Here is a 26,116-nt window from a genome sequence, read left to right as displayed (position 1 = left end):
GAAGGTCTGCACTAAACTCAACGTAAAACTACAAAAACTCCGAGTTTTGTCAGAAGATTATCTCAGTTGTCCCCGCTCATGGACACACGAAACCAGACCGTTTATGCGGCTAGATTTAAGTTTCCCCATTGGTGGCCGAATTAACAGGATTCTTCTACAAAAACTAAAAAATTCCTTATGGATGTACAATATTCGTCATTAGCAGGCTGAAGGATGATTAAATCGATAACACTCAAAGGTCAACACATCTATTTATTTAATAACTGAGGAAGCCATCCTATGGTAATTCTTTCAATAGATGCGTCACAAGTTCAATTGCATGTTGAAGTCTTTTCTCACTCTTTGTTGCTTTGGTTTCTTCCATCAGGACATTGCCCAGTTAATAATTGAGCGCCCCACTATCATGACACCAGTGCTGGAGGAGGGTCCGGCTGGTGAGGAAACTTATCAAGCACTACTGAGATTGTACACTATCGCTTTACAACAAGCTATTGATATGCAGGAAGGAAACTTCTCTTGGGTACGTAACATTGAAAAAAAGAAGGCTAAATTTGTAGTTGCAAGCATTTTGAAAAGTTACGGATCAGCTATGCATTAACGAGACAAAAATATACTGTTTGTTGATGAATGTTGGTAAACTGCTAATTGGGAGTCTTGAATATATAGGACCTAACACACCACGTGCCATTCTATGGTCAGTGCTTGGAGCACCGATAAGCTAATATCGTAATTTAAACTCTTTGATCGTCCCATTCTTGTGATATTAAGATAAAGTTTTCATTCGGAAATGCAAAGACAGAAGAACTTTGTACAGCATCAACATCGCCAGAGGAAAGACTTACTCAGTAGCTTTCATTTGAACGGTCTTGGGGTTGCATTCAGACATAACTCTCTTTTTCTATTCATGTAGCAAGAGATGCAAGATCAGTTGTTTGCTCAGTGGTCTAAGGATACAGAGTATGCTGGGAAGGCAGCCACGTTACACGTGTTGGTTATTCATGCCATGATTGTCCTGCTCACCTATGGAGAACCTCAAGGTTGGCTATAATAACTACTTTCGTTTTTCCAATTTTCATCAGCGCGATTTTCAAATAGTTATCATAAAACCAAATCAAAGTAATCTGGCCAATCACAACAAATGTACAGAACACAATGAACCAATCAGAACTGGAGGACAATACAAGGAAATGGTATCTTTGAGCAGAGATCTTTTATCGGGATCGCGGCTCAAAAACCTCTTCTGTCAGTAAATCCAGCACATTAAAATCTCTGTAACTACAGTTCAGGTCATAAATAAGCGACCGAAAATGCGGGTAACACGTGTGATCTAGAAAGGTGTGTACGGATGTGCATATTTTTGACACGAGTATCAGAAATGCACACAATTTTTTTTTAATGTCATTTATCTCTATCTTTAATGGTCTTTTTGTGAGCGCAACGATAATCTGTGGTCAAGGTTAAAGTGCCAAATGTTACGATGAAATCGGGTCACCACGTGCGTGTCTTTAGGAAACAGTCTGTAACCTTTCATTGGCGACTTCAAGCCTTCTTTATTCCGCGTCGGAACACAGAGAGGTTACACAAAACGTCCCTCATTTCAAAATAAATCCAAGTAAACAAATCTTTTGCTTACATAAAAAAAAGAAGCCTAAGAATATCTAGTGCGTTGACATGAATTTTAATATGAAGCACGTAGGAGCTTGTTTGAAACACCTTTGTTACTCTCGACTGAGTGAAAAACTTTGACTCGGCAATACAGTCGACTCCCGATAACTCGAACCTTCAACGGAAATTGAAAAAGGTTCGAGTTATCGGGATTTGAGAACAAATGACTGGATATAAGGAAAAAAACTGGTTTTTCTTTGTATTTCTTTTCATATGATATACATTTTAAGAAAATTTAATTGTAGAGAAGTCGAGTGAAAATGGAACAATATTTCTAAATTAATCAGAACTTAACGTAACGTGAAACAAAAGAAAGAAAAACAGCAGGAAAAAACTAGGTACCTCGAACATCGCCGGGCTACTGTATACTAAACCAGTGAAACCTGAACTGGACTGGCACACAAGGTTGCTTCAAAATAAATTCAATGTTTTGGACTACAGTACTGTTTGTTTTGACCTGTCACATCTTGACAAACATGGTTCGAGTTATTAAGGGTACGATTATATAGAAAATGACCTGAAGGGAAACGAAAATTGCTTCGAGTTAGCGGGAGGTTCGAGTTATCGCGGGTTCGAGTTACTGAGCATAAAATTACAGTAAATAGTTCGAGTTAGCGCTAGATTCGAATTAGCGAAGGTTTGAGTTATCGCGAGTCAACTGCACAAATAATACTTCTGCCTGATATTTGTGTTTTGCCAGGAGACACAGGTGTGTACACCGCTCTGTTGAATGCTTGGTGCCCTGAACACGGACAGGTGAAAGTTTACTTGACAGACACAGGAGAGGAAGCTGTACTGCTTCAGGAATGGCTCAGACTGCGCATGATCAGGTCCCAGGTCCCCAGGGTTGTTGATGCTGGTAAGTGTATCAATAGTAATAATCATAGGAAGCCCATATCATCAAACATGGAACCCTCTTCATATAATTACCGTTCAGACTGTGCCTGGGTTTAATGCTGTTAAATCCTACACAATAGGATCCCAACATGACTGAACAGGGAACCCACTTACACATAACAGTAGCTCAGACTTTATTTGATCCCAGAAGCGTGTAATTAACAAGTGTGTTTGTTTTCAGCTCTGAGAGAGTTGATGCCATCCCAGCTGGTGCTGTTCGCTCAGTCGTTTGGGATTCCTGTGAACAGCATGAGGTATGAAAACTTTTTGATCACCCGTGATTCAACCATCGAGTACAAGGGGCTGTTTTCTAATAACTGTAACACTAAGAACCGAAGAAACGCAGTACACACAGCGAACAATTGATATATCCAGACTGCACACACAACCGGTGCTAAACGCGGAAAACGTGCGATCTTTGCAAAGCACGGAAATAAAGTATTGTTGTTGGTGGTGACAACTAAGTTCCAATCCCAGCAAGTGGTCAGAAGGGAAAATATAAACGACTCGGTCATATGGCTGACATGTTTGTGTTTCTGTTTCAGCAAACTTCTTCAACAGTTGGACATAGCTACCGAGGAGGACCCGGTGGGGATAGAAGAGGCTGTGTTGGACAAAGGTCAGTCATCCATACAAAAGTTGGTAACAGATCAAAGATGTTCGCAGAACCTATCACAGAACCTGCGTCCAGTTTCGCCGATGTACGACAGAGAACATGCACGAAAAATGATATGTAGACAAGCTTACTAGTTATACAAGAAAACCTCTGTCGTATTGAACGATGTTGATGCCTTTCATTCAGTTGCAACTTTATCCATGACTTAACTTCGCGCATCATCATCATCATCATCATCATTATCATCATCATCATCATCATCCAGATGGTGTGTAAGGCCACAAACATGCATATCAATAAAACAAACCTTGCACCATTTTGTCACAATTTTAAATATGGAAGTTAATTCTAGTTCAATAACATTCTCTGCATTCACACGGTTTAGGTTACATGGTACAGCTTGTTGAAGTTCAGCAGCTTCGTGGTGCTGTGGGTGGTGACCTGTTCTGTTGTCTACTGACAGAAGAACCGTCCGCCAAGGTGCACAGTAAGTCAGTTCATATCTTCTTACAAGCTTGGATTTGCTTTCATAAGATTTTCATTATATTGCATTTGAGTTTTGTTCTACTATGGTCCAGGATTGGTAGAAATTAACAAAAACGAAGTACTCGCACCGGTTTTACAGCCAGCAGTGAGGAGTAAAATAAAAACCAGAAGGTTACTTCCACGAATTTTTGCTCAAATTATTAATAACCATATTATTATCTACAGGCGAAGACTTGGCAGCCTTGGATGGCGGTATTACACCGCTACCTCTCGCTAGTGCACAACGGATGTTACATGATAAAGACACACCAATGAGGTTTGATGTCAGTTATTTACTAAAGAGAACAATCTTATGCAGCAAAGTTGTGTTAAGAACATTCAATGAATTTGCACCCCCATGCACCCCAAAAATACTGAAAAAAATACTGCGACAACAATATAGCACCTCCACTAGCCTTGACAATTCCTGCCTGTCGTGAGCTTTCCTCATTGCTTCGTCGATAGTACTGAAATTTTTAGGGAGGTCCCCCACGTGCGCTTGTGTGGTCTTCTTCTCCCGAGTGGTTCTGCGAAGCTGGATACTCACCTTCTTCAGTTCTGAGCTTAGTTAGGTTTGCAAACCCATTACCCCAAATTTGATTCCCGTCCGGTGGGGGTTAACTTTTGTAGAACTGACTGACATGGTATGAATTACTTACAAGTATAAGATTCGGTGTAATGGGAGTTGACTGTGTCCGCAGGTTACATGAAACTTCAACCACTCAGTGGGGTGACTAGAATAATCAAGCGCTGTTATCAAGCATTGTATTTCATTGAATTGATCGATCAGTACTCAATTTTTGGGCAATCGTGCCAAACGAAACCTTGTTCTGTTTCTTTGTTTTTCAGTGTTGATGACTCAGAAACTAACGAGCAAATGGCTGCTGCAGCGATAAAGGTGAAGTGAACCAAATCACACAGTGCTTCTAATGTAGTGAAATGCAAACCACTCACCATCTAACTATGTGATCCATTTTGATTCGCTGATGTAAAACTGTTTTGCAAAACTTTATAACAGTCTTGTGGAAAATCAAGTCGGGGTGGTGGGAACTTCCGGAAGTTGAGATGTGGATTCCTGGCGTTTCGTACCCGTAACCCCCATTTGCAGCTCCCCTTCCTTGGCAGCCTCCGTCACAATATGTGAGAAGATGTTTCAATTTCACCCAGTTTCCGCCAACTGTTCCACTTTATGTTGTTGTTGTGGTTTTCTCTCAGTTTCTGCGCCCTTTCTCTTTGCTTACTCACCCACCCGTTCCTCCCATGCCCTGATGCCCCCCCTCCCCCCATCTGCAGGAGGTGGGCGATCATGTTGACTTCCCAACTTACTGAATTCTTGGCTTTCTGTACCCGTGGGTGATTATGTCGTAAGCGAACAAGCTTTGAAAGGTTTAATAAAAGGTATTAAAGAGGTGGTGTTACCTATTTTAGTGTATTAAAAAATACTCTAAAAATTTAGTATAGTTTATTTTCCTGGGAGATATAAATTTAATATTTTACTCCCGGTGATCTTATAGCGATTTCACGTTAAAGAAAGGGTTCTTTGTGAAATATCTGAGCTGTTTTGGCAAACATACATCATAATCTCCGTGACAGTGCCCCTTTAAACTCAACTTTAATTGTTCATGCTATGAAGAATTTTGATGGTCAAAATCATCTGGCTCCATGGCAGAATTGACTCAAGTGACTGTTTGTTTTGTAGATATTCTTGTCTCCAGAATCTGTTGGGACGCGTGATCAAAACAGCATTGAAGCCCGCGTACCGAAGGTGGGAACTCTTTTGACCAGTAAACAATAAACCTCGCCGGAATGTTAAAGTATTCATTGGGATTTTTACGGATTTTTGTTTCCTATAGGTACTGACAAAGGAGTTCATCGGGGCAAACCGTGGAGAGATTCCTCATGACTCGCTAGCGGAACACATAATGCACAAGTTAAATGAGGTGCTTATGAATCCCTGTTTGATTTTCCAAAAGTTTTAAGAAACCACGCAAATAGTTGAGCGTGGCCCGATAGAGGATAAGCTCATCGGTTTCAACAACATTAGTAGTCATCACCCAGACACTACTCCTTGCTCAGCACACGGCTTGGTACACAGTATCAGCTTTACTATATTCAGCACACTGCTGACTTAAAACATCACATAAACAGCCATTGCACTGTTCTTACTACTTGCTTTCCTTTACACTGCTTTGATGAAACTACTCTGAGCTATGAGCCTCTACTTTTTTACTTATGTTCTAGAAACGTCTAACAAATCGTTGTTTACTATTCTGAGAAATTGCATGCATTTACTTGACAGCAACGACCCGGCATTCTAGGGTGTCCTATATGAAGTTCTAACGGGAATGTTCCTGAGAATGTTGCGGAATGTTCTGGGTAAAACACAATATAATTTTCTCCACGTAGGCTCCAAGTTAGAGCGTTTTATTTCACCACTGGCCCCCGTTTTATTTCTCGTTTCCAATATCCCAGAGTCTTAAACATGCTAAAAATGATTACACACGAAATGAAGCAACCAAAAGCTTAATGCAAATTTAAACAAGTGCAGCTAGACGCGGAAAACAGCCTCAATTCCTTCTGGTTGGTTGAAGAAACAGCATTGTTTGCGATATGCATTTTTGCCTGTTTGTTTGTTTATTTTTTATTGGTTTTGGTTTTGTTTTGTTTTTCTTAACCACTAATTCAGCAAGGTCTTTCATGCGTATTAATTGGCTGTCATATAATCCCCACTTCTAACTACCGACAATTCAAGGACTTATTGTAGAAAAAGACCATTCCTTCTGATTATCAATTTAAACCACTTCATGCGTTGTTTCGTTGGACTTACTGTTGTTCTGTCTGTAGGCGTTGCATTCTGATGACGCTCAGAGAATATTCGATGGAATGTTCAACAAGACAGCTTTCTCGTGTTCTCTTCTGAGACTTCTTAAGTCAAGACAGGTACACAACTCAAAATTATTTTTGTGCCTTATCTATTCAGGAGCTGCTCTGCGAAGTAATTTTTTGCTGTAACTTGCTACACGACGACGTTGTGAGACCAGTTGCGGACGTTCTGTGCAACCTGTCTCGCAACAACAAATGTCGAATCAAGTTACAGGAAAAGTAGCCCTGTTTCTCCTTTTGCCAACGTTGCAAGATTCCTGGCGGCGTGTGACATTTATTTTCCATTCTGTTGTCACTGTTGTAGTTAATCTTGTTGTTTGAGTTACGCAAAGAAGATTTTTGTTTCTGTTTTTCCCAACAATGTATTCCATTGATTTGCAGACGGTACTCGAAAGAAAAGGAGAAGATTGTGATTTTGTAAAGATCATCAACAAACTCTCAAGCTATCATCTAAAAGGTGCTCAAGTGTATTACGTTTGTGCATTGTGCCTCGTTTTTACATGTGGTAAATAAGATGTTCGCAGTTAAATGTTTATTTGCTTACCTGTCAGGTGGGCCATTAAGCGTGGCCATTTCACAGTATAGGAAGCAGTTGGGAATCACAGAACTAAAGCAATCAGGTAAAAATACCTCTGTGGAACTTTTCTATTCATTGGTCTGTTGTAACACCTTCGCTATTGATGTTAAGGTCTAAGGGAATTGTTATGGTCTGCTGTGTGCCTCTTTCTGAGAGGCAGGATTTCATCCACAGTCTTAGAATAGCATCCAGCATTATAAGTAGCACCTCAACAGCTTTCAATTGTCCAATGGTCACAATCTCAGTATAACCACCTTTTGTCAAAGATTGTGTCTTTGGTATTTTGTTCTTCGTTTCAGCTGACAAAATTCTCAAAGAGATCGCGTCGGATGGGAGTTCTGATCCTGCTGCTCTTGCTAGAATGTTTATTTCTGCGTCAAAAGATCGCGCGGTGAAACCAGAGTCTGTCACTGTGGAGTTGGCAGTGAAAGGTTTGTCACTAAGTTTTAAGTATAAATATTGAAGGCTTTAAGTCACCAACTGAAAAGGAGAAAAACTTAAAGGCATCGTCCACACGTAACCGTTAGCGATCGTTTTATTTGACAACGGAGATGTGTTTTATCCGGTTGGGCCGCCTTTTCGCACGTATGCGAATGGAGAAGCTCCTGACCGGAGATTAAAAAAAAGGTGACCAAAAAACCTCAGAGAATCATTGAAGGATAAAAGTGAGAAAATGTTCAAAGATGGATCGCAAACGGTAAAATGGGTAATAGGTGTATTAATGTTCAAATTGGGGCAGTTGTACTAACCCCTTTTCATTTTTTTGTAGCCTGTCTAAAACTGAAAATCGCAAACTCTCCACTCCTAGAAGACTTTATCCAGGCCATCGCCACTACTCTCATTTCCAGCCACAACGGACAACACTCCAAATCTGCACCTGCAGTATGGACACCTCAGCAGTTTATCCCCTTGAAAACATGCTCGGAAATCCTCGTTCAATTGTTGGGAGGTTCTAACGACACTGGTGCCTCACATGATCACTTGGCTGATGGTTTGCTGGTAGACTGGTGCGAGATTGTGGATCCGGAAGTAGTTCATGTCCATCCTCTGTTGCAGAGGCAGCATTTGTTCCGGGACAGATTGAGCATGCCCAGTTGGGACAGATCGCTAACCAGTCGCGAAGAGCGCTCGCCGTCTGCTTATCTTTTGGGTTTATTAACGCACCAGGCATGCTGGGAAACGCTGCAGGATTGTTTAGACTGGCTGTTGGCTCATAACGGAGAGGAAAACAGGTATAAACTTATAGAAACAACAGAAATGAGCGATAATAATACCGAACAACGTTTCGACGTCTTCATGACACCATTGTCAAGTTCAAATGTCAAGGGCCGTTTAAAATCTCACGAATAATTATAAGTAACGGAGGATAAGTATTGTCAATGCTTTTATTTATTTATTTATTCATTTATTATTATTATTATTATTTTTTTGCTGTTTCCTTAAAGTCGTTAGAAAACTTTTCTTCCCTCGCTTAAATAAAATTGTTCCTGTTTTCCTTAAAGGCTTGATCCTACAGCTGCTTTAGACTTTGTATGGACCTGTTTCCATAGTCCTCGACTTTGGCAAGGCAGAGATCCAAAGTCCACTGCTGTACGCAGCCAGGGCACCAATTCTGTAAGTAGACTGAGTTCCAATGTGCTTGTGGTTGCTTTTTTTTTTTCTAAGTCGCCGTTGTATTTTTTTCGTTGTAATAGGTGATTTTCCCTTGTTTATAATTTGTTTCGTGTTTTCTATTCTTTTGAAGGCTGTGTATGAAAAACCTGTCCTAGATTTGAGTCCAACCCAGATCTCCTCTCTGACCACTTACATTTTGTGCGAGCTTTCTTCCAGTGTGGAGGACTGGTGTCGTAGAAAAGGTACGCCATGAATGTTTTTTTTTCCCCGAAGGCGAGGCAGTTCTGTTCAGGGTTTTTACAATCAGGAAATCTTTAACTCGGTAAATCTTGGGCCCACAGTAATTGGCGCTAGCTGTTGTGGTCACCCTGCCTTAACCCAGCAATTGTTTATCTTCTGTTTCACGTTGTTCTGTTCTGTTTATAGTTTTAATTTTGAAGGCGGTCTAATAAAATAAAATAAAAATGAATGGTTTCCCCCATGCCCAGCCTTCAGACTGGACCTGGAAGGGGTTTTTTCCGTTCGAGTAAGGGCCTTGTGTTCAGTTCCAAACTTGCAATCTCGTTGGTAGCTCAAAAATGTTACGTGATGGCGCACGAAGCCAGCAAAATGGAAATGGAGTTTTTTCTGCAAATGGAGAGGCAATTTCCGTTGTATCCGAGCTGCCCATTTGTTTTCCGACCAGTAAAACTAAAAAATTATTGTCGAAAATTGTTTAACGAAAAGCGGGACTGCTCTTAGCCAGGCCGAAACGCCAGCCGGGATAGCTCTTTGGGGTGTTGAGTTATGAGCGCAAACTAAGGTAGTAGTGAGTTGTATTCCTCTCCCCTTAAAGGTGCCAGCCACAAAGCGTTTCTTGAAGAAATGAAGAATGGTAGCGTACCAAGTGCTTCTGAAGAAATAAGGTACAGTATATGAATGTTTTTAGAAACATTTTTTCAAACTCTAAACATCATCAACATCACGTATTTCGTTATATACTAGGAATGGAAGTTTACTTTCGTTGTTTTCTCTCCCCAAGCTGTGGGTAGAGCTTCGTTTAATTGAATTGTTTCGTTGTTTCAGAGAGAATGTGGAGCAGTTCGCTTCAAAAGTGATTGGAACACGGCTTCCGTTGATCTCACTGTGTTGCCATGGTGACAAGAAGAAGTATCAATCAGTTGTCAGCTGTGCTTTGAAAAGTACAAGGTAAAACCTTTGCATGGATGACCTTCATATTTAACCGCTTTCTCTTCAGTTGATCAAATGACATTTCCTGCCCCCAAAAAGGAATGGGGTTTTACTTCCTTATATCCAACGTCACTTTAACATATCTACTCTTCTTTGTCAGGTGGTCCAAATGGCTGACAGCTCTGTTCCTTGTACATCTGTACCTTGCGCAGCCGAGAGTATTGCGTAGCATTAAAGACTTCCGGTCCCTCGCCACTTCCGGTGTCATAAGCCAGTCCAGCCGCTGTCAGGTCTGTGAAGGTTTCAACAATAAATTACTCTCCGTTGCTAAACTCCTTGTTGGGTGGTTATGAATTGGGTAGTGTAAAATCACGCTCCGGTCAATTTCAAAAGTCACAATCTAACCAGTAAACTTATCAGAATTTACGGAAATGAATGCAATTGTTAGCTAGGCTAGGAAAGCGCGTGTAAGCAAGCAGGACGTTCAAATTTTCTCCCAATCACAGAGAGAAATACTTAACGAAAAACCAAAGCCAATGAACATTACTTTAGACGACATGAGTAATAGCAAAAGCGAAAAGCAAAAAATAGAAATAAAAACTTAAGAAAGAAAAATATTACATTAGGATGTGGGAACCGCAGCAATTTCAGTCCGTTGTTGGTATTCCTGTGTTTTAACTATACTGCGTTGTCTGTGTTCTTTAGTTGGATGTCCTGTGTCACCGTGTGTTAACATCTCTAGCTGATTCTAAGCCGGGTAAAGAATATGAAGACCGAGCTTATAATACCAGTCTGCTGCTGAAGAAACTGGCCTGTCAACACCCCATGCTTCTACTCAGGTAAATATCACTGATTTATGGAGACTGCAATCAGTCTGTTTTTCAATGTACCTGCCTGTGGTATTGATAAAGTTATTTTTTCCAGCGTGGCTCTAAGTGTATATTCTCTTTATTATTAGTTTCTTGTGGTACTGTTTATTATGCTGAACAATGTGGTTCTAACCTTTTTTGAGTCTGTGGAAACAGAAACTAGTGTTCATTAACCTTTGTCTGTGGGTGGCCGAGATGGATTGAGACTTAAAGGGAGGGGTTCACGGTTCTGCGCATGTCCATGAATCCACATACTTTTCTCCTTTGCTCGCTATGACCCAAGCCTGTTTAATTTAATTCGTTCTTTATGAACCATTCGGAAGGGAATAGGTAACTCGGGTGGTAATTTTTTCATATGATTGTGTTTTTTCGCATGCAAATAACTGTAAACACATCAACCGTGAAATAAATCCTGCGGGTCAACACTAAATTCAATATCGACAATATGAGTACCTCCCATTAGCATTTTCTGTGAATTTTGGTCACCAGTCATTTTACTTGTAATAATTGTAGAATGTGATTACTGAAGTACATGTGAGTGGGATTTTTAAGGCCATAAAGTTGATAAGAAAGAGAAAAAAGCATTTAGATTCATGCACATGCGCTGAAATGTGAACCCCTCCCTTTAAACTTCACTTGGGCCAAATTTCTGTTCTTCCCAAGTATATTTGAAAAATCTCCAAAAATTGGGTATGGTTTGTCGAGAGTTCGCATGATATTTTATGGATGTGTGTAGTTTTGACTAAAACGCATCAACCACCTACCCCACCCCCGTGACAGTGCCCCATTCGAATGCAAATCTGTTTTTCCAGGCACCTACCTATGATAGCTGCACAACTTAGAGGCCGAGTTCACCTCAAGTCCAAGGAATTTACCAATCAGCAACATCTTCTGGTGTTTTCACATGTCTTGGGACTGTTGGATCTTCTGAAGCCGCATATCTTCAGACAGGAAAAGGTTTGCGCTACATCACGTTGTAAAAGTCTAGGCCAGACAAAGATTGAAACAGACCGAAAGCTAAAAAAGTTTCGGCTTCTGGCGTTCTATATTATCCCGATTTATGCGCAGTTTCTTGCTGGTTTTACTCAAAATCGAGTGCTATTTCACAAAACTTCTTCACCGTGCGAGGCATACCCCAGTTGTAAGGGCCTCATTAAAACCAAGACTGGCAAAGGATCTTATTACCTTTTTTTTTAGCAAGCTTTCTAACTTAGCTTTTGGCTTTTTAGATGACATACATGGGAATGAACGTTACTTCCGAGAATTGTGTCAGTTGAACCTTCATTTCACATTTGGAGTGTCCGTTTTTAAACGAAAGACGCATCCGTTTGAGACGAGTTTGGGTAAATATCTGACTATGAGTCTCGTAGTTTGCCTTGTTAAAGGCGAACACAAAACGGATCATGTGTTTGTTCATCAACTTCTTATAGAACATGATAACTAGACGCCCATAGTTCGCTCCCGGAGTTCGCTATATTCCTTCTTGGCTCCTTCTTTATACGAATCACGAGTCACATAAGAACTAAGCGATGTTTACCCAAGTTTGACCCAGATGAATGATGAGAGTGCGTCTCCAGTTTAAAACGGGAAATAATTATCACCGATCATAATATCCGTGGACCCTGTCAGGGCGATTTCTTCCTGGGTTTGTTATAATTCTCCACTGAAGAATGAATGGCCGTATCTGTGTTATAATCTGACCATGAATAGATACTAAAGGCAGTATCGTTTCCTTCGTTATTTATGCTTGATATTTCGTGTTGTGTTTGTTTTGAACAGCTCATTCAAGAAGGGTTACGGGACACTCTGGATGCGTACTTTAATCTGATCCAGGTAGGCGTCAATTCAAATCAATCCAATTTGTGTCATCCGCACCCCTATATACGGCTGTAGTTTATTTATTTGTTTATTTATTTATTTATTTATTTATTTATTTATTCATTTAGTCAGTCACGGAGGCAGGGAGGCAGTCAGTCAGTCAGTCAGTCAGTCAGTCAGTCAGTCAGTCAGTCAGTCAGTCAGTCAGTCAGTTAGTTAGTTAGTTAGTTAGTTAGTTTGAATGAATTTTCTTTTACTAATCTGCAGAATGTTTTTTTCTTCTGCAAAAGGGTTTACCCCCCACCTCACCCCCTCAAAAAAGCAGGTTTGTCCCCAAAGTTGACGAGACATCTTAAGTGTTCTTCTTTATCGTCTCAGGCCGGTTGTCTTCATAATAAAGAGCTGGCTGCTGTTGTCACAAAGTTGATGGCGTTTCTTCATCATTTCTGTGCTGAAAGTCCAGATCAAGCGTTTTCAGTTCTTCACAAGCGCGCACCTTTGTTTCAGTAAGTAAAGCTTACACAAATTGAAGTTATTTCCGTCATAATGTAAAAGCACTCCAGAGCTTTATTTTATATTTGGTGGTTGGAGACCTTAGTCAAAAGGTTCTATAAAACTGAAGGACCAATCGACCTCTTCCGTCTTACATCTTACCGTCGCCAGAGTTCTTTTCATGTTTACTTTGTCTACTATCTATAGATTTCACGCTTCACACACGTCAAACGTCCAGTTACTCCAGAATTTGTGCATCTCCCGTAAGATTTATGCCTGAGTTAACATTTCCCGCGATATTAATATTCAGTCTCAGTCATTAAAACTTCAACGTCAAACTATGTTCTTGGACAACCACAGAGGTTCTTGGACAACAACAGAGTGAAAACATTGTCTGACTCTCTCTTCACCAAAATGAATGATTTGTTTTTCAGACTATCTTCTTCATTTCTTTCTAATTGTGTGGAGTAATTTTTACATACAGGGACCTGTTACAAGATTTCCCAGCCCTCCCCTCCCTCCAATGTGTCGTAAGTGCAGTCTGCCTTTCCTCTACACCGCATTCAGATGTCCTCTTGTCTCCAGTCATCTCTCAGGAATCCCCCTCTACAAGTTCTCAATCTAAGGTTCGGCCCACTTTGGAGTCCTCACTTATGGGCCCTTCTACAAGTACCCAGTCTGAGGTCAATCGGCATTTAGGTGAAGGTGCTTCCACATGTACCCAACCTAAGGTCCGGACCATTATTACACCGCCCGAGAATATCACGTGGTCCACTGCGCAGCTCGCTCCTTTTGTACAGCGGCTTTCTCCAGGGCAGCCAGTCGAAGGTGAAATAATTTCGTTTCTTTCTTTTATAGACTGTAAAGGAAGAACAATGATGATAAAAGCATAACTCTTTCAGGTCCATGATCAAGTTATCTTAAAAATGGGTTGTATATTACTGTTACTTCGATAGGAAGAGTGCAAGTGTGACCTCCAAGTTGTACATTGAGTTCTTGTTCTTGATTCACAGATGTATTGAAGGTCCTTGTTGATTTGGACGAAACCTCCAAGCGAAGAGTGGACATATTAGATCATTTTGTGGTGAGTTGGGATTTTTAGATTGGTCACGTTTTGGATTGAAAGATTAAACAAATTTCCTGTTTTTCTTTATTCTTAGCCTCATTTGGTTCGCCTTCTCTCTGATGAAACGAGTACATACAGGAGCCAGGCCCACACGCTTCTATTGCGGCATATTCGGCAAAATCCCGGGTAGGTTTAGCTTGTCAAATCATTCGTTTGTCTTCCCTTTCTGTTTTTGCTTGTTTATGTTTTATTTGTTTTTTGTTGTTGTTTTGTTTCTGTGTGTTGGTTTGTTTGTCTATCCGTGAGATTGTTTGTTCATGCATTTGCTTTTGCTGATGCCCCAAAATGTACGAGGTCAAAGCGTTGGACTTTCATATTTTTGACCTCGTGTCGATCCATAATCAAGCCACTTCGCTCCACACTATTGCCCAGCTAAGAAAAGGCTACCAGTAAACAGATTTTTGATCACAACTCTTCGCTCTACTTTGTCACCCTGTGTATAAAATGGTACAAGTGACGATCCTTGATCACTACACTTTGCCCCTCGTTGTCAACCACTGTACTGACGGATGCTTGATCAAAATAAACAACAACAACAACAACAATATTTATTAACTCACACTTTAACTAGTTACAGAGGATCGTTATATACATCACAGGTTAATTAAAGAGAATAATAAGAAAAGTAATTTAGGTAATTGGAGCCTAGAGGCTAAAGGAACTGTAAAGTTCAAAATACTTCGCCTACATTCTATAGAAGGCGACTAGTGAACGATCCCTGATCTAGACATCACCCATTGTGCAAGATGGTACCAGTAAGCCGATCCTTGATCAAGACATTTCGCCCCACATTTTCAACCAGTGTATAAAAGGCGGCCAGTGAAGGGATCCTTGATCAAGACAGGTCGTCAAACATTGTTAAGTAGTGTTAGGGAAGCAAGACAATTTTTACTGGGGTAACCCTGCAGTGGACAAGAAACGGGAAAATTATACGCCTTGCTGTTTCAGAAACCAGACATGAGACCCTCCTTTGTATGTCTCACTTTTTCTTTTTCTGCCAGGAATGCTCACAAGTTTGTGCAAGTGTACATGGATTGTCTTAACTCTTCAGAGCCTGACGTGGTTTTGACGGCCGCAAAATTCTTACCCGAATTTATCGTCTTGGATAACGGTTAGTAGAACTATGGGTCAGTTAAGATTTGTTTTAAGTCAGGAACGATACTAGTTTCTCAAATCGATACGATACTAGGACGATACTTGTAACCGATATTTGGCATATTTTCATGTTGATATGCCATGCTCATCTCTCAAGTTGGAAATGGGATGAAACACTCTTCCTCGTGTTTGATATATTTCTTCTCAAACTTATTAATAATTCATCAAGAGAAAACAAAGAAAATCACTACCGTGACCGTGGTTTTGATATGTGATCCTAATTACCATAAAATTTTGCCAACTTTAGCCTTGAATTTCTCCAAGAATTATTGATCATTTGAGAAGCCATATCAAACACTCGAAAGTGTGTTTCATAAGATATCCAAACACCTCGAAGTCGTTTAAAAAAACTCGGCTGCGCCTCGTTTTTTCAACCTACTTCTCAGTGTTTGGATATCTGATGAAACACTCTTCCTCGTGTTTGATATATTACTTTACAGGTTTTGATTGACTCTCCTTGTTCCTTTCTTAGGTCACTCCGACTTTTTGCTACAAAAGATGTTTTCCCTAGCAGTTTACGAAGCTCGAGATGTTGGAGTTCCCTTGTTGCAAAGCATTCAGTTGATTAACTTGCACTGAGGTAGCAGTCGCGGAAGACAAAACTAATTTTGTTGTAAAAATAAACAACAGATGTGAGAATTGCGTCTGAAGCGATTTGTTGAATTTGTAGCGCCAAACGTTGGACGTCAACTTGGTCTATTGTCAAAACTTTAGAGTTGAAACAATTTCGAGAATGTTTGCAAAAACCGATCAATCGAGGCCTTTGGAACAGACATTCAACTCACGTACACCACTGGGGTTACAAATTGCAAGGGATGAAAGTTGTCAAAAGGATAAAATGAACCTAAATATCTAATTTGCGTGTTATATGGCCATCTTCGGGGTCGAAAAAGCTGAAGAAAGCTGCCGTTACGGAACCAGGCCTGTGACAACTTTTATTCCACGATTTTCACGGTTATTAACCGTTGGGTGTCCCTGTACAGAAATTGGACAGCGTGGTGCCTACTATTGTTACTGGGCATACGTTCTGCGCATCTCGAGATACTCGGGTTTCCTATGGGTGGTGCCTGCTAATACCAGTAAAATTTTTGCGCGTTTTAAAACTATACGGAGAAAACAGAACGTAGCATGTGCTCTTGGTATCCCAAAAGAAAATTGGGGGTAACTATGCATTTTACAGAGATAATTAAGCTTCTTTTTTGAAAAAAAAATCCCATACATTGCTTTATATATTGGCACTTTTTAGAAATATTGTTGCTTAATTATCTCTGAAAAATGCGTGGTTACCCCCAATTTTCTTTTTTGGATTCCAATAGGCCTTGCTAAGATCTGCTTTTCCCGCATAGTCAGTAAGCTGCACAAAAATACTTCTTTATTATGAGGCATCCTCCTTAAATAGTATGGTTTGTTTCCGTGTGTTTCTCTAAACTTGTTCTACCCGAATAAGTTAATGTTAATTTGGATGCTAAACATATTTTCTTACTTGGGTTGGAGGGGAAGGGAGCCTTGCAGTAGACCTTCTTGGTAAATGGAGCAAAGTAGAAAATAAATTCTGTTTACTATGTAGTCCGATAGGTCATGTCATAAAACTGAGTTCATTTGGAAGTCCGTAAAGAAATCACGTACTTCTCCGACTTCTCCTTATAATGTTTGAAAAGAGAATTGTGTTTGAAAACAGAGATGTGATAAATTACAAGCTTAAAAACTTCTTTGTATTATTTTAAGAATTTACAATTAACTCTGTCAGTCAATTGCACTGTTACACACGAACGACGCAAAACATACTTGCGACTGAAAATACAGCAGACAGCTAACAGATTCAAACTTAACTTGAAGAAATTCCTTATCTCCTGTTTGTCTGTGGTAAGTGTTTGAGTGTGTGCTTTTGAAGTAGGTGAAAATCCTAAAGTGGTCATTTTAATGAAGGTCCAAGCAGTACTCTCCTGCGGTCCTGTGCCGGGTATTCATCGCTATTATACTGCACATTGTTTCAACTCTTGAGTCTGTGAATGGAATCCTACAGTACACTGCTCTCGAGTGGTACCATTTGTTTTTTTGTTTCATGCAAAACGGAAAGCTAGGACTTTCTTCACATCATGTAAATCATGCTCGGCTCTTTGACGTGAAAAGCTACGCTTCTAATGCATTGCGTTGCGATGCTTGAAAGCATTTAAACCGGACAGACAGACCATGTCCATCGCATAGTTCACTTGGAAATGTTTGGAAATGTTTGCTCAGGAAACAATCTCAAAATCTTTTCATTCAGTACTAGCATTTAACATTCATCCATCTGGGATGCCGCCCGAGGTTCTTATAAGCTAATTTCCATCATTTTCAGAAGTCACCTCTTCATTTCACCGTACCCTCTTGTTCCGCCGTACGCCAGTTGCTTTATACATTTTCATTTTGCGAATCTGTTGTTTCACATTTCGTGACCGCACCGTAGTAACATGGTGTTCCGTATACACGCTGTCTCGCCACTTGCCACAAATTTTGACACAAGTCTTTTTGCATTTCGTTAAACACGTGTTTTTCTACCTCAGGAGCAAGTTTTTTAAACATCTTTCCTTTCCGTTGCAAGGTCGGCGACTTTTCGCTGCATAATCCTTCGGCAACCTGTAGCAGCGTATTGCTCTGTCGCGCGGCCTCGGACTTACAAGCTTCCGAAATCTTCACGTAAACGTTTTCATTTTCGTCTTGCTCCTCCATTTCAAGTGAAAACCTTCTTCCCATTTTGTTCAGAACATTTTGCTGCATCCGTTCTGTCTCGCTAAGCGTTTTTGTTTCCTCCAGCAATATCTGTTCGCTACTTGTCATTTCGTGTTCCATATTGTTTACTCTCAGTTACAGCATTGACGCCCGGACATATCGTTCACAACTGAAACACCGCCAATCTGCATAGTAAGACCTTCAAAAGGTCTGGTTTGCCTCTTATTTCCATAACATAATTACATTCTTTTGTATTGTGATCTTTTTGATGTCCACTGAAACGTTGATTCCCAACTGATCTCTCAGTCTCTCTCCGGCAACCCGCAACTTTTGCCGAAAGTGATCCTATAAACGCGGTTTGCGGTAGAATTAAAAATGTTTTTACCCCAAGCAAAGAGCTAAAGAGCTTGAAAGGATTGTTGTTATACTTTGATTGCACGATAACAAAACATGATTTCAAGTTCCTTTTCTCAGGAGTATTGTATACAAGGCGCTGCAATATCCAAGACAAAAAGTACTGTTATACTGAAGCGCCGCAGACCATATCACCGGCTCTAAGTATACTCTTGAGCATTCCTTTTCTTTCGGTAAGCTTTGATCATTAAGCCGTGAAGCACTTTTTTGGAGTGCGAAACGCGAAACTCTACTTTGTAATAGACAGACCAGTACAGACACTATAACTCCGTCAACAATACCGGTCATTTAGGAGCGTTTGAGAGCCGTGATAAATATCAACTATAAACCACCTGTAAATGGTATTTTAAAACAGATAAAGAGCCGCAAATTCTTTGTCTTAAGGCGCTATTTTGCACTGTTGAAATTGACCCCAGCAATTAATCATGTTCTTACTTCACAGCGCAAGAGTAGATCTTTTCCGTCATACTTGCTGCGTTCATTTGAACATCGAAAAATAAATTGAGCTGCATACATGTTTGGGAATGCACATACGCCCTTTGCTGTGTAGGAGGAAATGTTAGCAATGTAATTTCACCAGAGCAATACTTAATCTTATCGTCGAAGCAATCTTTATTTGCCCAGCGATGTAGCCAAACTCTTAAGTTTCATTTCCTATTTTAACTTACACTCTTTTGGCTAACGTCGTTGTCACGGGTGTTGACAGTTTGGTGAATACAAAATTGAAAACTAGAAAAGTCGGATATGGTAGAAGAGAGGTGCAAGTGTGCCTGGCCTGTCGGCATGAGAAACACCCAACAGACTGATGAAAATACAAACTGAAGAAAATAAGCAATCATTTTATGAAAAAAAAAAAAAATTTAAGTTTGTACAATTTTTTCTTAAAAGGATACATTAATTAGGGACGAATATTCAGGATTTCAGGGACAGAAATAGAAACAGGAAATAATTCAACACGTTTGCATTTACATGTACGCACAGACTACGAAAAAAAATGTCATAAATAGGTTTGGGAGACAAAGCTAAAAATAATTGTTTTCTCGGTTCAACTGATACAACACGAGGCTCAGAGGTCAAGTATTCACGGTATGGAATGCGTATATTGAATAAGCTGTTGTGATCTCTGTTATCGAGTCTTAGTGGCAGCGATTCTTCGAATGTTTGATTACAAAGTACTCAAGAACCTTAAGATAATCTCAAAAAGCCCATGAGCTCGGCTTGTTAGTCTAATTAACCACAAAAAAATATAAAAAGTTATAATAAAACAATACGAGGCCTTATTAAACACCTCAAGAAAGTATTTTGTTATCCAATCGACATCCATTGACTCGTTGGTGACCATAACTGCGAAATTCCTCGTTACGTGAAGTGGACTGATATTTTCACAGTTTTTAGTGATCCGTAAATGATTTAAAGGTGGGTTATCGCAAGAGTTGAGCTGAACATCCAAGTGGAGTCAATCTGGTGCGAAAAAAGCAATAGGAAGATCAAAACTCCTGTGAACCACCTTGACCTCTCTATGGCTACCTTTTATAAAATCTTGTCATAAACCGATACTTGAACTGTGGCGCGAACGAAAAAACATTGCTGACAAGAAATTGTTTTCCAGATGTTTCTCCATTTGTGTGCACACGAGACGTTTGTTGCAGAAACGTTTTCTTCCGAAGAACCAAAAACTATTTCTGATTCTTTTCAGGGACAGTTTGTTTCCGCAAAGAACATTTTGGGTCAGCAATGAATCCACACCAATTTCTCTCCTTATATATGACACTTAAAATAGTGACTGGCATAAATAACATGCAGAAAATTAAGGATTACTGGAATCGTGTTACATGTCAAAGAAATCGGGGTGTCCTTTTGCATTGGCTAAAAGGAAAAGTGATCTTAATTAGGGTTAATGTTGCTAAGATGTTTCACTCATTCCCCGAAAATTGTTAAGGCGGGAAGGGAAGTAAAAACAAAAATGCCCGCTGCCCTTAGCGTTGGAAATTCCTTTGGAAGTGAATATTTGGATGACTGAAAGAAAATTGAAGGAAGCTAGTTCGAAAACGAAGTTTTCTTTCTTTTCTTTTCTTGTTTTCTTTTTAACGTTTGGCTCTGTTTTTGTTGTTGTTCAGTGTTGTTGTTGTTGTTGTTGCTTTCTTTGAATTTCGTAGAAATAATCTGTAACAAGTGATGTGCCTTTGATGTGCCGCCAAGTATTTGGCGTTGTTCCACAAGAGCAAAGCGCTTGAGACCCTCCAGTGTTCTATTATCAGGGTTGTTGTCTCTCGGACGTCAGAAGACTATTTCATTCAGGTTACTGTCAAAATTATCCCAGTGGGGAGGGGAGGGGGTAGAGTAAACCTCAGCCGACAGTTCGCCCGAGTGGCCATTTGAATATGTGTCCATTACGACGGGAAGCTTGAAATAAACGTGCTTTAGCCCCCTTTCTCCCCAATACTTCTAATGCCGATTGGTTCGAGACTGACTTATGTGTGGAGCGACAAACAACAGCAACAACTTTATTACGTTTATTTTTTTAAAAAATTTTTACAAACGTAATGAAAATGATAACGGGAGAGAACTACTGGAAAGAACTACTTCGTAAGTGTCGTTACGTTTGCAATGATTTTTACATTGCGGAGTTTCATTCTGACCTCCGGCCATGACTTTATCGATATGTTATACAAACATTCAAGTGGTCTGTTTACTACAAAGAATAACAGAACTCTAGTACGTCTGTGGCAGGTCGTTAATGCTCGGAAATCGTACGCCTTCCTTATAAATCCTTAATCGGCTGTTAATCGCTTTAAAATGTGTAATCGGTACCCATTGAGTGTCAACAACTTCCTCTCTTGGCTAAATGTTTCCGTTACGCTTGTTATCAGTTCTGGCTAATTTTTCATTTTGGCTAATAATTTGCTTATTGTGGCACGTGACATCTTTAATTTAGTAGGGTACTTTCTAGAACATAAAACAGACAGTAGGGAATATCCGCACTAAGTGAATCGGCCATATTTTTACATAGGATCACTGTTATGACGTCTTATATCAAAGGAACAAAGTAAGTAAGTGTACTTACTTTCTAGAACAACGTTACGTAATGTTTTAAGCCGTCTATTAAATGACTACAAATGAGAATTTCAGTGGCTTCCACAGAGTGGCTTTTTCATCCACTGTCTTCAGGTGGGCTAGAATTGGAATTTGACAATGTTGGTTTTTGTGGAGGGAGGGAAACCGGAGTACCCGGAGAAAAACCCGTAGGAAATGAAAGGAAATAGTATTTTCTTTGGTTCGGTTGCGATCTCTGACTCCGTAAGTATACAATACTTTATGGAAAGTGCGAACGAGTCGGTGAAGTATCAGAAAGCGAACAAGGGAGATTTTTGATACTAACCAGCGCGTGTGTAAATACTGTACAAAGCACTAGACGGTGTCGAATTTAAGTCCAGATTCATCGGGTTGTTTCATTTTCCATTAAGGTAGTCATGCTGGCAATTTGCGCTACTTCATTCTTTGAAATCTGCTGAAGTTGCATCCACAATGTAGTAAGTTCAGTCAGTCGTTCAAATGCCATCCCATCCAACGGCACATTCCCATTATCCTATCACTAGGAAGTGACCCCCCCCCCCCCCTCCTTGCGGGAGCATTTTTAACAAACCGACGGCACTTTTCCATGGTCTATTCTCTTATAGACGATAGAATGATGTAAAAAAATGTTCAAAATTTAAGTGGAACCACGAGCCGCAGGCAAGTGGTTTCACTGCCAAGTTTTGGACATTTTATGGCGTCATTTTATGGTCTATAAGAGTATTGACCATAGAAAAGTGCCGTCGATTTTTTTTTACAATAACATGGAAAAAGTACGAGCAGAATTGATTTTATTTTCCGTTAAGAAAGCGCGTGTTACATCTGACGTCATTTTTATTGTCTGTACTCTTATAGACAAAAGCTATGAGCCTATCAGCGCGCGGGAATTTGAACAGTTATTATAAAAAGTAACTTAGTAGTGAGCTCATACTGAAGTTTCAACTTTTTGTAAGAGCTTTTTCTCTTGTTTTGTTGTTGTTTCAGTTTTGTGTTTTTACTTTAAGCTTAAGCCTTAACTGGCGAAGTTGTTAAAGTCATGAAACTCATTCATCTTTCACACCCGGCTATACTCCCCACCGGATCAGTTGCCAAACCATCCCAAGGTTACCCTTAGCATTTTGTCGCCGGTACCCAATCACTGATGGATGGAGACAAAAAATGTGGAGTAAATTATCTTACCAAGGAAACAATTGTTACAAGATAATACAGAGACAAAACTACAGAACATTTGCAGAACATTTTCAATAAACACCATAAGAGCATTCATAATTATGGGACAAGTAAAGTAAGTAATTTTATTTAAAGTGAAACTCCACTAAGCTTAAAGCTACTTCACAGGAAGCGCACTATAAAAATAATATAAAGGTAAAGTAAAATACTAACTAAATTAAAATATGTGTACGCGAATTGAACTTAAGTCTAAAAATCGAAAATTTTAAAATTCTGTGTGACAACTGACAAATCCTTTTTAAAAATTGTCTTGTGGAAGCCATGACTCTTGTTGCTTCCGGTAACGCATTCCAAGGTCGCGCAGCGAAATACCGAAAAGATTGAAGTCCATATTTAGTACTATTTACAACCGCTCATCTTTGTACGTAGATAAAGTTTGATTCGAATCAACAAAAGAGGCTTTCTTTTACAAGGAACGGTAACTTTTTACAATACTAAGTGAGCGTTATTTGGAACAAGTAATCGCTATTTCTAGTATGTAGATAAAACTATATACTCAAATCAACAAAACGATTCTTTTCTGATAAAGCGAGCGCTGAATGCGCGAGGTTCTAGGCTGTTCGGATCGGAGGGCATGCTTTTTTGGAAAATTGTTAAATTTTAACTCCTGACTGGTTATAACCGCGAAAAAGTATCTCTCTGTCAGGCTGTTAGACTGTTAGGATATGACGTACATTTTAAGGCCGAAAATCATTACCGTGTTTTATAAAGTTAGAAAAGGATGATGAAATCTGGAAGGATTATGGATTCAGGTTGCTGATTGATTCAAGTCAGTGTCTCAGCAGTAGACGATGTTAGTTAGAGGATAAGGGAGTAAAAAAAGCGGCAAGGAAAAATGATAATTCTGCTAAACTGGACTCATAAAGAAAAATTTTGAGACCATACCATAAAATATAAAAATTTTATTATTACATTTACTGAAAGCATTAAAATGCACTCTGCGTAACAGTTTATGAAAAATTTTCCTTTTAAAAAACTTTTTACTCTATTACATCTGCTTGAAGTAGTGCCATGAACTGTAAACGCATTTTTATGGACATTAAAAAGCGAAAACTCTTACTAAAAACACACTATTCTGAAAAATTTGAAAGCCTCTTAGTTTTATAAACAGGTTTATCAAATATAAATGCTAGAATGTTTTTATTGTATAAAACTATTTTCAAAACACAAACTCTTACAATAGGCGTTTAATTTTCGCCACTTGCACTCTTAAAACTAATGGCACTGATTCGCTGATCAAATGACTTATTAAATCTGAACTGAAGGGTACGAGAAAGTCCGACACAACGTCTCTTTCTCTCTTTTTTCTCTCGCGAGCCTTGCAGGCATATCTTGTGATCAAATCTCTTAACTGTCGTTGCAAACAATGCGTTTAAACATTAATTTGGAAGCATGTTAAGATCAGTAAGCTCAAGCTATTGCACGCTAAACGCTAGCAATCAGCATTTAAAATAAGTTGTTCTCTTTTTAATGTTCCTCAAGGTGTGAGCTCTATTGAAGCTATATGCTCTTTGGCTTTCAACCTTAATGACAACAGGCTTGAGTCATTCCGAATTTCCAAGTTTTCAGTCTCGCTTTTGACCTCCGACGAGCCTGACGTTGCCGAGTCTGTGGACTTTGGCGAACACGACCCGTCAGGATTAGGTGGCGTGACTGTGCTAGGAAGCGAGGCAAAGTGGAGCGCTGCTACTTGTTGCCTTGCGCATGTCCAGAAATCGGTATTGTAATATTCGTACGGGAAGAAGCTGTAAGGCTCGAATCCGCCGCAAAAGCGCGCTAAATGGCTGGGGTATCCCAAGCCGAAGATTGTCGGTACATCGTGACGGCGCTTGCGCTGTTGCTTGCGCCATTTGGCTCTTCTGTTTTGGAACCAGATCTGTTATAAGACGAAAGAGAGGATGAAATTTAATTTGCCATTGCATTATAATTATACGGGACAATTTCAAAACTCTATCACAGAAGATAGTGAAACTCGCCCAAGGTATCCAGAACAGCACCAGGAGCTGGTGACTAGAAAACACTCTCCTGAGTTTGAGTAGCCACTTGGAGTGCGCGAAAAGAAAATGTATTCACTTGTTTGGTTTTACAGTAACATAAATTATTATCATAATGCAACTTGCAAAATTCTGTACTGACCTGAACTTGAGCCTCTGAAAGGCCAGTGCTAGAAGACAGGTCAGATCTCGCTGCAACGTCGGGGTAATGGTTAAGGAGAAACACTCTTTCCATCTGATAAATCTGTGACTTGTCAAATGTAGCTCGGTATCGTTTCTCATTGTCCTCTCCCGCTGTGAGCCTCTTCACTCTCTTGGAAGGTCTTTCTTTGTCTGATTTTTTAGTTGTCTTGATGTTGCATCCTTCTTTCTCTGTAGGATTTAAAGCATTAACCATTACAAAACGGAAATGTTACCCAGTTGCGTCTCCAATTTTCTTATGTTTCTCAAATAAAAAAATGTGAAATGTTTTTAGACCCCATCTCAAAGTATTGGTTTCGTTATCAATTGCCAATCATTCCTTTTTATGTTAGTTAGAAAAATCTTGTCAAGCCTTTTCCCTCACGTGTGCTTGGACAGCGCAATAAGACAAACTATCAAACGTTTATTCAGAAACGGAGTTTTTAGTTTGCAACTAAATTGTTGTCAATACATCTACGATATTTTATTACGTCATAAAACTATATTTCCAGGAATAAAAAAAGTTTACGTTACTTCATTCATTTCTTACCATCATAACGCTTCATTAGAGGTATGTGACATAATGCGTGTAACGATCGCCCCTTTTTACAAAAATACTTAAAATACGGTAAAATATGATGGTTGGTCTCCAAGTCGGAAGCTTCATTTCATTTGAGAATACTCGGTTGGCCATTAGACAAGTGACTATGAATAAAGTGTCCTGGATTAGTTTATTTGACTGGCCTAAAACTAACCTTGCTGACGTATTGTAGACCCACAGCATCATTCTATAATTATGACTAATTAACAAATCGACGGCAGTTTTCTATGGTCTATATTCTTTTATTAAAAACTGGATCATCGTATAATGCAATTCGAGGGATTTGATTGGCTTAGCCGCTATGGTATATGAGCAATTATACCATGGCCGAGAAATGGCGACCATTAAATTGACTGCTGGTTGTTCTTGCACAGCAAAATCAGTAAGATCTAGCAATATTTCTTGATTGTTTTTAATAAAACAATTATTCCACTTGCGCTTGTTGGATATGAGATGATTGTAGCCAACTCGGCGCTACGCGCCTCGTTGGCTATCTATCATCTCATATC

General features: G+C 39.6%; 2 protein-coding genes across 4 annotated transcripts in view; one reads left to right on the top strand and one right to left on the bottom strand.

Moving 5' to 3' along the window:
- LOC146466112 (integrator complex subunit 1-like) overlaps window positions 1-16,046 on the top strand; it is a 43,566-nt gene extending 27,520 nt beyond the window's left edge. Inside the window, exons 26-54 of the mRNA XM_085127709.1 lie at window positions 368-520; window positions 911-1,037; window positions 2,366-2,524; window positions 2,744-2,816; window positions 3,108-3,181; window positions 3,564-3,665; window positions 3,890-3,980; window positions 4,553-4,601; window positions 5,403-5,468; window positions 5,557-5,643; window positions 6,548-6,643; window positions 6,968-7,043; window positions 7,138-7,206; window positions 7,463-7,594; window positions 7,933-8,395; window positions 8,666-8,777; window positions 8,908-9,019; window positions 9,613-9,682; window positions 9,843-9,965; window positions 10,108-10,237; window positions 10,653-10,786; window positions 11,629-11,773; window positions 12,596-12,649; window positions 13,013-13,140; window positions 13,611-13,954; window positions 14,140-14,210; window positions 14,287-14,378; window positions 15,254-15,363; window positions 15,880-16,046. Coding sequence (XP_084983835.1) covers window positions 368-520; window positions 911-1,037; window positions 2,366-2,524; window positions 2,744-2,816; window positions 3,108-3,181; window positions 3,564-3,665; window positions 3,890-3,980; window positions 4,553-4,601; window positions 5,403-5,468; window positions 5,557-5,643; window positions 6,548-6,643; window positions 6,968-7,043; window positions 7,138-7,206; window positions 7,463-7,594; window positions 7,933-8,395; window positions 8,666-8,777; window positions 8,908-9,019; window positions 9,613-9,682; window positions 9,843-9,965; window positions 10,108-10,237; window positions 10,653-10,786; window positions 11,629-11,773; window positions 12,596-12,649; window positions 13,013-13,140; window positions 13,611-13,954; window positions 14,140-14,210; window positions 14,287-14,378; window positions 15,254-15,363; window positions 15,880-15,986 — 3,549 coding nt within the window. The 3' untranslated portion in view covers window positions 15,987-16,046. The remainder of the gene's footprint in view (window positions 1-367; window positions 521-910; window positions 1,038-2,365; window positions 2,525-2,743; window positions 2,817-3,107; window positions 3,182-3,563; window positions 3,666-3,889; window positions 3,981-4,552; window positions 4,602-5,402; window positions 5,469-5,556; window positions 5,644-6,547; window positions 6,644-6,967; window positions 7,044-7,137; window positions 7,207-7,462; window positions 7,595-7,932; window positions 8,396-8,665; window positions 8,778-8,907; window positions 9,020-9,612; window positions 9,683-9,842; window positions 9,966-10,107; window positions 10,238-10,652; window positions 10,787-11,628; window positions 11,774-12,595; window positions 12,650-13,012; window positions 13,141-13,610; window positions 13,955-14,139; window positions 14,211-14,286; window positions 14,379-15,253; window positions 15,364-15,879) is intronic.
- A 6,236-nt stretch (window positions 16,047-22,282) lies between these two features.
- Window positions 22,283-26,116, bottom strand: part of LOC146466107 (uncharacterized) — a 108,054-nt gene continuing 104,220 nt past the window's right edge. For 2 of the 3 annotated variants that reach the window (XM_085127713.1, XM_085127712.1), the window contains 3 exons: window positions 24,969-25,198; window positions 23,339-24,708; window positions 22,283-23,266 (listed from right to left, as the gene is read on the bottom strand). In XM_085127713.1, the coding sequence (XP_084983839.1) occupies window positions 24,310-24,708; window positions 24,969-25,198 (629 nt within the window). In that variant the 3' untranslated portion in view covers window positions 22,283-23,266; window positions 23,339-24,309. The remainder of the gene's footprint in view (window positions 23,267-23,338; window positions 24,709-24,968; window positions 25,199-26,116) is intronic. The other variant, XM_085127714.1, reaches the window with a different exon arrangement.

The sequence above is a fragment of the Pavona decussata genome, unplaced genomic scaffold, assembly GCF_977016875.1.
Source record: "Pavona decussata unplaced genomic scaffold, jaPavDecu1.1 SCAFFOLD_153, whole genome shotgun sequence".
NCBI classification, from domain to species: domain Eukaryota; kingdom Metazoa; phylum Cnidaria; class Anthozoa; order Scleractinia; family Agariciidae; genus Pavona; species Pavona decussata.
The sequence above is the reverse complement of the archived record's forward strand: the minus strand, read 5'-3'. Positions and strand labels throughout refer to the sequence as shown.